The sequence below is a fragment of the Diplotaxodon limnothrissa genome, linkage group LG3, assembly GCF_057381915.1.
Source record: "Diplotaxodon limnothrissa isolate DT_005_m linkage group LG3, D_limnothrissa_male_GT1.1, whole genome shotgun sequence".
Classification (NCBI taxonomy): domain Eukaryota; kingdom Metazoa; phylum Chordata; class Actinopteri; order Cichliformes; family Cichlidae; genus Diplotaxodon; species Diplotaxodon limnothrissa.
The window spans coordinates 56,513,531-56,529,414 of record NC_140598.1 but is presented as its reverse complement, the minus strand read 5'-3'; the positions used below and the strand labels follow the sequence as shown (position 1 = coordinate 56,529,414).

General features: G+C 41.0%; 1 protein-coding gene across 3 annotated transcripts in view; it reads right to left on the bottom strand.

Annotated features, from left to right (window-relative positions):
- Window positions 1-15,884, bottom strand: part of mpdz (multiple PDZ domain crumbs cell polarity complex component) — a 54,993-nt gene that overhangs the window by 10,027 nt on the left and 29,082 nt on the right. Inside the window, exons 20-34 of one of the 3 annotated variants that reach the window (XM_085349621.1) lie at window positions 14,352-14,678; window positions 13,916-14,027; window positions 12,444-12,642; window positions 11,896-11,937; window positions 10,633-10,740; window positions 10,451-10,531; window positions 10,159-10,336; window positions 9,935-10,045; window positions 5,641-5,721; window positions 5,393-5,422; window positions 4,644-4,709; window positions 4,344-4,415; window positions 2,740-2,923; window positions 1,611-1,807; window positions 1,405-1,496 (exon numbers count right to left, since the gene is read on the bottom strand). In XM_085349621.1, the coding sequence (XP_085205747.1) occupies window positions 1,405-1,496; window positions 1,611-1,807; window positions 2,740-2,923; window positions 4,344-4,415; window positions 4,644-4,709; window positions 5,393-5,422; window positions 5,641-5,721; window positions 9,935-10,045; window positions 10,159-10,336; window positions 10,451-10,531; window positions 10,633-10,740; window positions 11,896-11,937; window positions 12,444-12,642; window positions 13,916-14,027; window positions 14,352-14,678 (1,880 nt within the window). The remainder of the gene's footprint in view (window positions 1-1,404; window positions 1,497-1,610; window positions 1,808-2,739; window positions 2,924-4,343; window positions 4,416-4,643; window positions 4,710-5,392; window positions 5,423-5,640; window positions 5,722-9,934; window positions 10,046-10,158; window positions 10,337-10,450; window positions 10,532-10,632; window positions 10,741-11,895; window positions 11,938-12,443; window positions 12,643-13,915; window positions 14,028-14,351; window positions 14,679-15,884) is intronic. The other 2 variants (XM_085349620.1, XM_085349619.1) reach the window with 2 other exon arrangements.

Genomic DNA, 15,884 nt, shown 5'->3' with positions numbered 1-15,884 from the left:
TTCCACGGTGCTTTTTCAAATTTGTAATTCTACCCTTTGGTGTCATACGATGAATTTGAGACATAACGCCAACACAAACGGAGAATGTAACATCGCAATCGCAGGGGGATGATAAAGTAATCATAATACATGTAAAAATCGAAATCATTTTCATGTTAATAAGCGCTGCATTTGCAACGTTTTGTGCCGTTTCATTGGCCCACCCGTTAAGGAGGAGATGGGGTAAATGGAGACATACTTAATCTTTATTTTATGTTTCCCAAAATGTGAAAACTTCTAGATTAACATGCAAAAAGTAGATTTTATTTAGTAAATATTCACACAGCCTAACAACATCATGTCAACTATCTCAACTCTGTAGCTGCTCTCTTATTCACAAGCAGGGGTCAGTACAGCACGTAGATCTACGTACTTGATTTTGTTACAGTAGATGCCTTTCTAGGCCCCAAAGGTATCGGTATCGCATCCTGGCAGCTTTTGCTTGCTAGACATCAACCCCTACACTATGGAGGGATACACTCTCTGATAAGAACTGCACTACATTTGCATTTCTCCCTTTAGCCCTAATTCTAGCTTCGTACTCCAGCTATATTTACAGTCACTGTCACTATATTTTTAACTAACTATTTAAAACGCATTTCCTCGCAAATACATTTTTCCATCGTGTCTGCATGTAGATATCTAAATTAACAATATAAACTACTATTTTAATTCACATTTGTTTGATAACTTTCATTGTTTTTTTTTGGTTTTTATTAATAATTCAAGCTAAGTATATCTCATATTTTTAGCTGGCAAGCTTAGACTGTCTATGCCCATATTACTAGCTAACAGTGTGACGTATTAGCCATGCTTTAAGCAAGCTATTTTGCACATTTTACACTTTTTGACCACTAAATATTAAATTAAAATATAGTTTATGGATTTACTTTGGAAGTCTGTTATTTATATTTGTCACTAACGTTCAACTTTTGCTCTTTATCTCTTTTGGTAACTAAATAAAATAAATATCTAAATAAATATCATCTGTATGCTGTAGAAATGTTGTATATTTTAGTGAGTGTACCACTAAATCTGAAAACCTTCACAATCATCAGCCAAGTGCCAGCTGGTGTGATGGGTTTAATATAGTTTTTATTAATATTTATTGATTACAAAATATTTCAAGTTAAACTATACTTTATGAATGCATGTATAAGTTTGGTATGTGCATGTGAGAGACTGTGTTATTAAGCATTACAGAACAGAGGCCATTATATTCAACCTGTGCTGCATCCTTCTGTTGAATGACAATAGCTCCATCTATTGGCTTTTCACTAACATTACAATAACTTTCCTGAGGCTCAATAACTGCATGCATAGTTTCACAGGAGCTTTAATAGTGATGAAAATAACTGTTGATACCTGACAAAGATGATTTTGACTTTGGATGGAGCGCTCTTGATGATGGAGGACGCGTTCTGATGACTGTGGCCGTACAGAACTTGTCCGTTGATCTGTAGCACAACATAAAGTTTATTGCTCAGAAAAGCATTTACAGAATTTGAGACTTTTTAAAAAAAAAAAAAAAAAGCAAATGAACAGTGAAACTAATTTTATACGCATCTCACCTCCAGCAGCTCATCCCCAACAACCATACGTCCGTCCCTGCCGGCCGATCCGCTGGGGTCTATTCCCACCACGAACACGCTCATGCGTGAGCGGTCCCTGTTCCCTGCCAGGCTGAGGCCCAGGCCTGTTTTGCCTTTCTCCAGCTCAATCATGTGGAGGACACCTGGGAGGCTGCCATAACGCTGGATTATGTTCTCTGAAAGAGGCAGGTGAAGTCGCGGCAGACAGATGTAAGCTGACAATACAAGTAAAATAGCGCCAGACTGGTCTCGAGCCCTATCGCTCCGTGTAACGTTTCCCGAAAGAAGAGCAGATATTTGAAATGTGTAAATTGCAGAGGAACCAAAAGTAAAAGGTAGAAGTTTGTCAGCAGAATTTTCTATTTCAGCTTCACCCTCTCCCATTTTTGTCTCAATCTTGGCTCTTTTGTTCTGGTTCCAGTCTCTTTTCTTTGTCTCTCCACCTCTCCTGTCTCTGGTGTGTTAGATAGCCACTGTTCAGACCAGTGGGCTCCTGTTGTTCTGGGCTCCCTGCCACTGTTGAACCATCAGTCCTGTACTAATCTCCACAACTCACCTCCCCTGGCTCAACCTCATCAATCTTATTCCTGCAGGATGGGCTCTGTCTATCTCGCTCTCACACACACACACACACACACACACAAGGGCACATATACACATATACTCCACAATCCCAGGTGTTTGGAGGCTGTTCTTTATGCTGATTGCTCGCCATCTTTCTCTCTGGAGCAGTGAGTTCATCCTACAGTTGACATCAGAGTGTCTGCAGGATGATAATGGCCTAATTGGGACACTGAGTCCTTCAGGTTTTTGCTGAGGCACAACCAGCTCAAGCATGTGAATCAGTGCACGTTTATGCCATGCAGGAGACTTTATGGGCAGACATGTAACTTGGAGGACCTCTTGTGGCCATTTGCTGTTACTATATAGTGTAGTATGTAAGCATATATTTTTACTTCCTCCCACTACAAACTGGGTTAAAATATTCCTGCTGTATGTGATGCAGGATTACATTTACATCAAACATTTACAACCTTGTGATATTTCACTGCAAAATTAAACACCCTACTGCAAAAAACACAATAAAAACCAGACAAACTAAACTCACTCCAATTATATCCGTACTCGTCCTCGGGCTCCTCCCCCTCCTCCTTTTTCTCCTCAGCAGTCTCAGCAGGACTGCCAGGAATCTCTGTCAGCGTGTCTGTATCAGTCTCTCCCACATGAGGCACCACTGGCAGGGTGAGGACAGCGCTGGTGGGAGATGCCTTTGCCGCTTCACGCTTCGCCAGCTGTCGCGCCACAGATGGAGGCAGAAAACAGTTGATGAGTGAAAGGTAAAGAAGATAAAGAAGGTTTCATCTCTCCATTAATGTTTAAATCAATTGGCTGTCAGGTTCACAGCGAGAGGAAGGCGCCGATGCAATCAACAAGAAGCCATATGCTTGGTTTCCTTTTACATGTACGTTAGCTGGAAGTTATTGATTCTATGAGCTCTGATCACCACTGGGATAGCAGCACTACTCCAGCTCGCACCAACATGTGTATTTTTGCTACTTTTTCTTTTTAATTTAATGAAAAGCAGAGATCAAAATTAGAGAACACCTTACATGCCTAAATGTCCTGTATTTAAGTCACTGCTTCTTCTAATAAATGTAACAAAATCCATGAACAAGAGCGATGGAGTTAGCAAATAGCTAATACTGGCTAATACGCTGGGCCAGTATACCAGCAGGTCTCTTGTAGGGGGGGGCCTTTTCTCTAAATGACTGTAACACTACTAACTAACACAACACAACGATTGTTATCAATTTCCCACACTGCTCTGGTTTGATCTTGGTCTTGTCCACAGTTTAGCCACTGCTTGACTTTCATAGCCACAGCTAGGTTCAGGATCAGGATTCCAGGCTAGCCATCATGCATTATTTTAATGCTCTCACATTCAACAAGTGCTTCTGTTTCACGGGGTGACAAGAGGCACCGGCCTCCATAGAAAGTCTTGGCTGACTCTGTTGGCGTAGAAGCTTCTCATAGACATTACTCAAGCACCAAACCATGAAGCCCCGTCCTCCAAACTGACCCCCCTCTGCTCCCGTTTGACCCCGAACATAAAACCTCGCGTCGAAACTGAACCTTGCTGTCATCACTACAGTTCTTCTTCACCGTCCATGTGATGTGTCCCTCTGTGGCCTTGTGATTACTTCTCCCGATGATGGGCTTGGTCGCTGCACATTCTTTTTTCTTTTTTTTAAGTGGACGACTGGTGTTACAGTAAATTTTGATCTCTACTATATAATTATTAATTTAATGATCATCTCTAAATTTAAAATATTCACCCATCAGTAATTCATAAGCGCACTTACCTGTAACAACTCTGACTTCTGATCACTTCATTCATTGTTGATCTTAAATATAATGCTCGAAACTCAAAATCATCCATTTAAAACCAGAGTTTTGATTCTGTTACGCTTCCGAAAACGGACTAAAAGCAAAAAAGGCAAAAACTAAAGTAAAGGAAGAAAGATGTTCACGATTCCACAAAAAGAAACACACACACAGGAAGTCGGACGGTGGAGGCGTTAGGCCACGCATATGCATGTATAGCACGTCAGGACATCTCCGATTCACGGGCTGCCGTGTGACACGCTGACATATTCGTGCAAGCATACACGGAAATGGAAGGTGGAAAGCACAACACAGAGACCCACGAACCTTAAACGGGGTAGGAGTGAAAGGGTTAGTTGGGGAGAGGCGGAGGAAAAGTCTACTGTGACTGTCACCTTCCTACGGAGAAGACAAAAAGGGCAACTTTAACAGACAGCATCGTTCTGACAGGTCAAGTCAAAGGCGTGTGCCAGCGTTGCGTCGACAACATATCTCGAGTTTATGGTGAAAGTTGTTTTTTTTTTACTGAATCTATTTTAACGCCGTGAGCGACACCTACTGAAATCTAACAACAAACACAACAACACTGATAGGCGCTCTGCGTGCTCGGTAATTAGAAGTACCAACCTTGTCCTTGTTGTCCCTTGTTGCGGCTGCAGCAGCTCTCTCCTCACTCGAGTCTGTTATCGATGACTGTTGCATTTAAGACAGACATGAAGGTAAATCACTACTCTGCACCAGATAGCAACAACAAAAAAGGACTTTGAAATTAATTTACGTCACGTATGGACAGCAAATTCATAACATCCACTTCAATGTCACCAGATAGTGAAAGATACTGTATCACAGTGCGGTGCGACGCACGGGCAGTAATCCCATAAATATTAATGGGTCAACGCTAAGTCTTAAGTGTTCGGAATGACTAAAGCTGTGCTCGGTATGCTGTGTTATGATAAACCATCTGTTTTGGAAATCCGCATTTCTCAAATAAAGGCAAAACTTTCACTGCTTCTGCTAACTTGAAGCTTGGCAAAGCCGAGAACTGAAAGCACACAAACACTCGGACATGCCAAAACACTGATGTGTCGAGTGAGGAAAGCGTGCCCAGCACCGCGCGCCCGTCCAAGCTCGACGATTTCTTGAATGATCAAGCTTGAAATGTTTTCTTCTTTGTTTGCCAGAAACTTGCAGTTTATAATTCTTCACACAACAGTATTTGTGTTGACTGCCGACCGTCTAATCAAGTTGTCTTTTTTACATTGGCAACGAGGCACTCGGGACAATGTTGGAGGGATAATTTGAATAAATCGCCTTTCAAAGCTGATGACAGGAGAAAAATTAAAAAGAAAAGGAGAAGAAGAAGAAAAAGCACTTACAGTAAAAGCCTCAACTATCGTTTTCGCTTTCTGCGGGTGCAACAGATGGGAAAGAAAGCAAAGTTACAGAGACAGAAAATGAATATAAACACCTGCTATCAGAGGTAAATTTAAAAACAGGCATCGTGCACAGGTTGGAAAATAGTATCCGTGTCGAACAGGTCCAATCAAGTTGCACGCAGGTCCAAACGAAAGACACGCCCACACAAACGCGAGGAGACACAGCAGACGCAGGCTAGGTTTCTAACCTGAGGCAGGGAGGTTTGACGAGTGCAGCGAAGGCTCGACCCGCTGTGGCTATTTAGCTGAAGGAAGGGCAGGGGTGGCTTCTAAAAGCAACACAAGACCGACAAGCTGACAAACATTAGAGATGATGTCTGAGCCTTTCTGACAAAATTTAATCAAAGGTAACTGAGGAGACAGAGAGAGATTGAAATCATTAACGTTTAACTAACGGGTTCCTCGAAGACGGATATTTCCTTCACGTGGAGGAACTGAACAAAGCCTCTCGCTCTCTGAAAGCGTAAATGTTTCAAAGACTCCTCCGGGCTACCTTGAGATTATTCACTGCTTACAACAGAGTGATTTGAAACTTCAAGGGAAACAGCACAGATGTAGTTACTGTGCTCTCTTAGGTGGCCCTCGGTGGCTGCATTTTAAAACAGCTACTACTGCTCGGACTCCACTGCTCAGATATATCATCCATTAAAAATGGTATTTATCTCATGATTCGGTTTATTGTCGTGGATTTCACTTTAGCCGCACTCAGCGCTGACCCCAGTGACTCTGGAGTGAATTAGAAGAACGTCTTCCTGCAGCCGCAGAGCCACAATTAATGCCCTTATTATTTTCTCTTATACTTTCAGGGTTGCCAACTTAAATCCCCTGGAAAAATCTAATTTTTTAAATATATACAGACTTTCACCCATCATAACTCAAATCCACATATATTACCATCCACGAGGTCGATTTAAACAGATTCTCCAGCAAGTTTGACTAATGAGCCTTGCTAATAATGTCTCCTTGTATCACTGGATGTGTTCCTGAACACATTAACAGCAATGGCGACAACTTAATTATTCATCGGCTAGTTTATATTTAAGGCCATTTCTGAGGAAAAATATATATACACGGCTGCAACCTTTTTAATAATTAAACTAATAAGAAAACGAAAAAGCAACTGGATGAAAAACTAAAACGAAAATGTTTTTATGCCTTCAATATGCCCTCGGCTTTTTACGTGCAGACTTTTTTTTCCGTCTAGGTTTTATATGTTTTTAGCATAGACTGTATACAAAAATGGAGGCAGCCTAATGTATTCTTTTTAATGGCCAACAGGGGGCGACATCTCTGGCTATCGAAAGCAGTCCAGTTGTTTAGAAGTCTATGATGAAATGACCTCCCTGTGCATTGGATTTAATAGTGCAGTACCTATTTTAGTGATGGGTTTATACTTAATTGCTAGCGTAATACAACACAATGTTGGCCCATTTAGAGTAAAATACACAGATATATGGGTGTGGTAATATATCCTCAGTTCTTAAATGCATATCACCCCGATTTTATAAAAGAAATGGCCAAAGAGGACCAAAATCCTTAACTCGAGAGCTCAAAACAAGACAAAACTAAAAAGGCGGTGGCTGACGTTCGTCTATCAGTATGCCCTACAATACAGCACAAAAGATTTTTCGGCTGATATAAAGATAAAAAGTGCCAGCTGTGCTATTCCCACAAAAAGCTGGCAACCCTGATATTGTAGAGTTGATAATGACCATCTTTATATGAGGTATCAATTAAATTTTAATAAGCCCCGTGGTTAGAATCTAGTGTGCATGTGCAATAAATGTCACCAAAGCTCACCTTCAGCACAGATGTGTCTAAAATAGTGGCCACATTGATTTTAGCGCTTGGTTAAAAGCAGCATTTGGGGTCGCTGACATTAAACAAATGATTCAGTTCTTTTTCTCCTGGAGGGAATTTAGAATTCTGCTTTATTTCCATTAATGCGCACATCGTGTTTATTTCAAAGTCAAAGAAAGACTCAGCCACCAGTCTGAGAGACAAAGGGAAAGAGTAGGGAGTGCAGATAATGCAACTAAGATAAAGTGTGATGGATAGCTTAAGCAATAAAAATGAGGGAGACAAAAAGAGAAAGACAGATTACCTGACATGTGCGAGGTGGCATGTGTGTGAAAGCGGTGGTGAGTTTCTTTACTGCGGGCGATGAAACTGGGCAATAAACTGACTCAGGCTGAGAACGCCAAGTAGAGGAATAGAGATGTAGGTTGAGGCAGCTCATATTGTAGTAACTACTTAAAACTGTTCTGAGTACTTTAAAGAACTAGTTTGGTATACAGTACTGTGTAAATGTTTCCTACATTTTGCTAGCAAAAATAGAAAATGAGTAAACAGAGTGAATCATTTCCTGAAGTAATCATCAGGAATTACATTCAAAGCTCTTCTTTGGATGTTTCGGCCTGTTTGTTCTGTTCTCTTTCAAGATGATCCCACACTGCTTCAATAATGTTGAGGTCTGATCTCTGGGGAGGCCAATTCATGACTGATAGAGTTTCATTGTGTGTTTCTAAATCCAGGTATGCTTTTACTGCGTTGGCAGTGTGTCCAGAATCATTGTCTTGTTGAAAAATGAAGCTGTTCTCAGGCAGATGCTTTCCAGATGGCATTGCATGGTGGATCAAAATCTGATGGTACTTTTCTGCGGTCATAATTCCATCAGTTTTGTCAAGATCCCCACACCACTGACTGAAATTTATCCCGAAGCCATGACAGAGTCTCCACTGTGTGTTTTACAGATGCCTGTAGATACTGTTGTCCTTCTCTCTTGACCTCCTCCATTTATTTATTTAAGATGATTTGTACTGAGAACTTCAAATTTGCGCTGTTGCCACTGATTGTGTAATTTGGCATTACACTCAGTCTTTTCTCCCAGTTTCCCTTGAATTATTGACAGCCACCCGTCTACTGACACCATTTCTGATGAGGCATCAGTGAACAGTAGATGGATCAAGTGAATGGTCAGATGCATCTCTCAGGTTTTTTCCTAATTTTTTCCTACTTCTTAAAAGCTGACTTTCAGACACTTTCAGACACAGGTAGCTTTGTCCTTGTATTTCTTTAGTTCTTCACTTTTCAAGTTTCCTAAAAAATGGACAAACTGCACAACACGCTGAGATATGCCAAGCTTTCAGTTAATATCTCGTTGGGTATCAAAAGACGCTTTTAGCATTTTTTGTTAAAAATGTATGTTTTTGTGACAGACTGCTTGTAACAACGTGTGTAAAGTATAAAGAATTTATATTTGTATTTGCTAGGTTGTCTGTCACGTGTAGATACAACATCAGTTCTTTCCTTTACTTACTTTGTCTTTAATTTGAATAATTCATAGGTCAAAGTTAAGTCGCTTAACACGTAAAAAAAGTCTGAAGATTCTGAAGGTCAGTTTTTTAAGTCTTTAATAAAAAAAGCTCAAGACTTTTGCACAGTACTGTAACTTTGACCAAATAAGACATATAGTTAAAAGGTAACTAATTACGTGTCTCTTTTTTATTGTATTGTTTTGAAGTTACAATCAGCCACTAATTAAACATTAAACAATTAAATATTAGCAGGCTACTGAATTAGCCTGCTAATGTTTTTGTTAGCCTAGCTCATGCTAGTATCAAGTGCACACTGTATTTCAGTATTTCTTTAGCTAACAACCATGACAGTTAGCTAGCTTTTAGCAACTAAAAGCTAAAAGGTTTATTCTAAACAGTGTTAACTTTTTAGATAATAACTTTAGTACTGTCGAGCTAACTGCTAAAAAACATATCAAAAATAATAAGACAACAAGGCCGAGAACCTCTTACCCAAAATACTACAGTTACTGTTTGGAAAACCAAAAGAATAAATCAAATGATGCTACAAATCCACGCAGAGCTCAGGGGAACTGCAAAGTCAGGTTCGGTCAATGGCCCTTATGCCATTGTTCCAAAAACACTGATCATAGCAGCTTTAATATCATTCTTGACCTCCTCGTGTCCTTCCCCTGTTTTACATAAGATTATGGTTTGTTGTATGCTTAATGAGTAACCAGAATGTTTAGGAAAGCATGAGGGACTATCTCCTAATGTGTGAAAGGTGATGAAAGCAGGGAGCCACGCCAGTAGCAGCCTCAGCAGGAAACGATTTAGTCATGCTTTAAAGGCCTGAGGGCACTTTCAAGCAACAAACGGTGTTGTTGATACACTGTTTCAGCGCTGCTCTTAAAGGTTAAAACACGCTAATACATTTAATATGCCAGGCAGGGTTTGCTGTCGCTCCATAAAAGAGTTCACATTTACTTTCAATGTACAGACAACCCAGGACAATAAAGGGGTCGTATACGGTACCTGTTAGCTTTTTGAAAGTGCCCTAAACGGCCTGTGCTGAAACACAAAAGTTTTACACGAGGTAACAAAAAAGAAGCTGCAGAGTGAGGATATTGTGACCTTTACATTACGAGGTAGTTACTGGGAAGCAGACGCTAATATACAGACTTACCCTGGGCCTCTGGATAATACTCTGGACCAGGAAGGAGACAGGGTTCCCTGCCCTCCGTATGGCCTCCACTGCCTCCTCATGACTAGCATCTCTTAGGTTTACTCCGTCCACCTGAAGGAAGCATAAAAAAAAAAAATTCTAGCCATTTATTTCAAACATTTGAGCACTTTAGTCCAAACGAATAAATTACATCGATTGTTCTGTGACACAAAAAGTCCCTTTACCTCTACAATTCGATCCCCAGTCTTCAGAGTCCCGTTCTGTCCAGCAGGACTGTCCTCCAGGATGTGCTTGATAAAAATGCCCCGCATCACCTCTCCAGAGCTCAGCCGGCTGCCCATCCCTCGGCCACCGACGATACTGATCCCCAGGGACTTGCCCGGCTCTCGGAAAAGCTCCACTCTGAGGAAGGTACCAATAAGGGATTGCAAGAGTTTTCACTTTAAACCTTGTGACATTTGATACGTGTACAAAATTGAATCAAAAGGTCAGGTACACATGTCTGTGTTCACACACTTCCTCGGTTGGTTCCAGATGTTATAAGATGCGCTTTCTTCTCCTTCTCCGTCTTCGCGCTCGGGGAGGTTGGGAATTTCTCTAAAAATAGAAAAGAGGCTCCGCATATAAACATTTGTCTGTTCACCTTTAGGTTTGCCTGCAAATTGCATAACAAGTATCACTGTGGCAGGGGGACGTACTTCAGCGCTGGAGCTGCCACTGGAGCTGCGTCAGTGAAGATGTCGTCTTTAGGCTGCTCCAGGCTGGCCTTGTACTCCTCCAGATACTCAGCTGGGACATACGTAATGCTGAACCCCCCCCCACCACACACATAAACATAAGCACACACACACATGAATGAGTGGATATTCACAAACTACACAACAACCTGGCCTCCATATTTATAAACCCTATTACTCACCGTTATTGGCAATTATGCCCCCATTCATTGCAAAAGCACAAAGTAATTTAACAAAAATAGAGGAGAACACGCAGTCAAGTGCAAACTGGAACCAAATCCTTACAGCTACCCCCCGCCGCCACCTTTTCATTAAACAAAACAGCTACTTTTAAACCTGCTCATTTACATTTAGAAGCCGTTGTCCCTGCATCAGATTTTACTTCACGAACGAGACTGCAGCAAAACTGACCTCAGTCTATTTGCAAAAAACTTCCCTGTGACGAGGTTGAGACGCTTTCGAAGTCCTGCATCACCTACTGCGTGACCGACGTGGAACAAATTTGATGGCTCTATTATTAACACAAACAAACTCCCTTTAGGAAATGAAACAAAAGAAAGCTGACAAACTGACGTTTCACAACAATTCAGAGTGAGGCTGATTCTCGGGGGCGCATTAGCACATCTGAGTGAAGCTAACAGATCTTCAGCAGATGGGTTGATTTTGATTTGTGTGTGTGTTTTTTTTTAAAAATACATGGCATGCAGACAGAGGAAAATGAATGAAATAATGAAACGGATGAGTCAGTTCATTAAGAACATCACAACAGGCGGTGAGAGACGTGGCAGAGCTTATAAAGGAATGATGAGTGGAGGGAAAAACAGGAAAAACAGTGCGTTATGGTGTTTAAACATGTTAGTCACAATGGAAGCAAGAAGAAGACGTACAGCAGGTTAGGTGCTAAAAAAAAAGTGGTAGTCAATCAAGATTTATCCAGATCTGTTGTCACAGGAATAAAAATTCAAACATTTGTTAAAGCTGGTGCGCAGCTTCACAGTATTATTATTTAAATGCTACTCTGTGTATCTGACAGACATTAAAAACAGCATCTTTAGCAGCTATAGTCATATTTCGCTGTTGCTTTGGCACTCTGCTGTAAGTAACTGTCTGGAGAAAACTCTAATAGACTGTCATGAAGGTCGGCAGCAGATGGAAAGAAAGAGAGTTTGTTGTTGTTGTTGTTGTTGCAGAAAGACCACCAGCATGGAAGTTAGTCATACTCACACATAAAATGGGCACAGATCGTCCTCGGGTGCACAAGCAGATCTAGAATGTGAAGAGTTGGCTTTTTTATGCACCGAAGCTAACAAACTGCCAAGTTTAGTTCAGCAAGCAGAACTTGTCAAATACAACATTCGATTTACCTGTAAGGCAAGTCCTTCACAGGGCAGGGTTTCAGGCCAACAGTGTAACTTTAGTAGTGCTCATTTCTTTAAAAAAATAATCTGTCAGTAACTACTGAGCCTGCTGTATTCTGCATTTATAGGCTCATTTAAACGGACTCTACCACGCGGCTTACATAGAAATAGCTGAGAGGAGCTAATAATCATTTCATGCACTCGGTAATGCCAGACATTACTAATTATGTGCATATGGGCTAAATGAAAACTAACCGCTTGAATTTAAAATGATACAGGCATAAGCTTCACATTTAAGTCAAATGAATTACTGCAAACCGCAATCTGTTATTTTTGGCCACAATAATGGTCTCATTGAAATCATAATGCATGCTATTGTTTCGCATAAACGTGTATATAGATTATAGCCTTTACCCCATATCTGGCCCAATGAGAGAGTGCCTCCTGAGCATGGCGCGGGCCTGGGCGTTGGTCAGGTTGGCAGTGGGCTCTCCGTTGATAGCCAGGATGAGATCGCCAACCCCGAGACGTCCATCCCGGCTAATGGATCCTCCGTGGATTATGCTGCGGATCAACATCCCCAAACCGTCTTTCAAGGCGCTCACTGTCATCCCTTTGAAGAAGATGAGCAACTGTTTGATTTAAGTGATTTAAGTGACTTGAGTATTTCAGAAACTGTTGATCTGCTGGGATTTTCCCACACAACTAGCTTTAACAAGGGAAAATATCCAAAGAAAACGCCTTGTTGATGTCAGAGGTCAGAGGAGAATGGCCAGATGGCTTTGAGCTAAAGGCAACAGTAACTCAAACTACCACTCATCATAACCAAGACCAACAGCACATCGGACCTTGAGGCAGAAGACCACACCATTAGCTGCCACTCCTGTTAGCTAACAAAAGGAAACGGAGGCTACAGTTCACGCCAGCTCACCAAGGAGTCTCATTCGGATGGTAGGGTCACAGTTTAGTATAAAGAACACGAAAGCATGGATGCATGTTGCCTGGTATCGGCCTTTTTTGTGGTTTAATGGTGTGGGGATATTTTCTTGGCACACTCTGAGCCATTTTTACACTTTGTGTTTTTATACTGTGCCTACTCTTGGCTCTGTAAAACATCAGTGAGAGAAAATATCCCAACATTTAGTTACCTCAGGAACACAGTTAGACTATATTTTTGATTCTCTTCTACAAGAAAATCCATTCATTCTAGAAACTGTCAACATGTTGATAAATTTAATTTTCACATCTGTCTCAATGGAGTGTGACATAATATCTCTGGAGGCTCGTCTTCATCTGCACATACTGTCCATCATTCTTTTTATCCAGATGGGAGACACTCCGGCTAAAGCCTTCGACTACATTTTAAACTCCCTTTTGCAACAGCTTGATGTGTGAGAGTTCATTTACAAACTGTTTAAAAATACGATTAGTGTGCTCTATTTAAGAATGAATTCGGTCTAAGTAAGCTGCAAATTGAGAGCAAAATATGCCGAATATTCTCCACCCAATAAAAACCTTGAAAGAGCACAAACGAGCAAAATAAGAGACGATTTTCATTGAGGAATTGAAGATTTTAAACTGTAACTTCATAACACCTATTTGTTTTAGAAGTTCATACTTAATATTCTTGGAGCCAGTAGCAGCCCCTTGGGCAGGTTTTGAAATGCAAATAATGAGTATGGCGATGGGATTAGACTTTCTGAGTGGAAAACAGTCAAAAATTGCTTCTATCATTTTTCCATAAAACTGGATTTAGAAAACAGGAGATAAAAGTAAAGGCCAAATGCACCTTTCAATCCTGAAACCTCATTAACACTTCTGTGGAAAATGAGAAGAAAACAAATAAAAAAAAACAAATTAACGATTGTAAAGAAATGAGCACAAACCCAGGCTGGAGTTGCCCTTGACGACTGTGATAGTCCTTTCAAAATTGCTCCCTGAGGTCAACGTTGCTTTGTCTCCGTCTTCTGCAGATTCTTTCGCACCAGCCTCCTCGTCCTTTAAGGTGATAATTCAGTACACTTAGTCATGACAGTAAATAAATATATTAATAAGGCCGGATTCCAAAACAAAGCAGGGTCTCTGGAGAAAAAGGCAGCGATTTGACTGTGAAAATCATTTTAAACAAATCAGCTTAGAACCTTTTTTATCTCGCGTTTGAAGGCAGCCTCTGAGTGGAGAGACTTTAAAAAAGAAATGATGGAGGATTATTTCCTCGCTGTTATAACGCACCTTGTCACATGTGCACAGCATAGAATATCCATTTTAATCTTATCTCCTGATCTTATCGCGAGCAAAAATTTAGACTTGTTAAATTCTTACCTTCATCAAAACTCTTATGTCTACAATCTCTCCGAAAGAGATAGCAGGCTCCTTCTGATAGTTAAGGCTCTCCACAGGTTCCTCCAGCACATTCGATCTGCTCCCAATTTCAGCAAACGGGCTGTATGAATTTGTGCCGTCCTCTGGGTCTTCTTTGCTCGGGAGCTGTCCCAGGTACTGGTCGGAGCTGCTCAGAATAGCATTAAAAGCCGGGATGTGGCTGGTCAGACTCGGAGGAGCGTAAGAGGCCGACTCCTCCGGAGAGAAGACTTGACTATTGTCTGCAAAGCAGGGATGCTCCTCCAGCAAGTTCAGTCGGGCTGTAAGCTGGAGTAAAACAAAGTAGAGCAGATTGAGTGAACATTCCCACTCTGTTAGTTAGACAACTGCCCAACAGGGACAATTCATCTCCCTCCATCGCTGCCGTGCCCTCCTTGTAATGAGCCACAGAAAAGCCATCGGAGGCCAGTAGAAAGTGGCATAAATTACTGAAGATCTTGAGAGCCGAGTGCATTATGCAGTTTTATTATAACAGCGTTTAAGACTTTATTAGAACCAGGCTGAATAGTAATGGTTCTCAGCAAAAAATCCTTCTGGGAGTCTGAACAGAAGTTAAAAAAAATGCAAATGTGCAAATATATAAAACATGAGAGTCTCAGTATATAGATATGTACTTAAAACAGGAAATATGAAGTGTAATTTGAAATAAGACAGCACTGAACTGGGCTTTGACAAATGGAGGAAAGTGAGATGGTTTTACTAAAGGCAGCTTCCAAAGTTAGGGATTAAACTGTTGTTATTATTAGGGGTCATTTATTACACCAGTTGTTTCAAAGCTTGAGGTCAGAACCCCCTCATGGATGTACAAAATATTAAATAAGTAATTTTTTGGCATGCAAAGCAGTACTACAAACTAATAGTTCAGTAAGAATCACTATATACACACCTCAGTCAGAATAGACAGGACCAAACTGTTTCAAATTTATAAATATACTGCTCAAAAAATGCACAGGAACACTTTGAAAACACATGAGATCTATGTGGGGAAACCTGCTGGATAGCTACACTGATTTGGACTGGATAATGTGTTAGGGATGAAAGGATTCCACCTCGTTTGATGGAAATGAAAATGATCAACTACAGAGGGAAGAAATCAAAGAGACTCTGAAAATCAACGTCAAATAATGATGCGGCAGGCGAGTCCATTTGGCTGAAATTTCATTGCACTCCAACTCCAAATGGTACTCAGACGTTTGTATGACCCTCATGTGCTTGTATGGCTCCAAATGAGACGATGGATGGTTCCAGGTCTGGACCAGGGCATCACTGAGCTCCTGGACAAGCTCCTGAGATGCAACCTGCAACCATTATGTTTCTGCTGGATGGGCAGAAACATAATGTCCCAGAGGTGTTCTTTTGATTTAGGTCGGGCAAGCATGGGGAGCAATCAATGGTATCAATTCTCTCCTAGAGAAACTACCTGTCTCCTGAAATCTACTCCATGCTCTGTGCTGGGAGACAGTGGCACATATT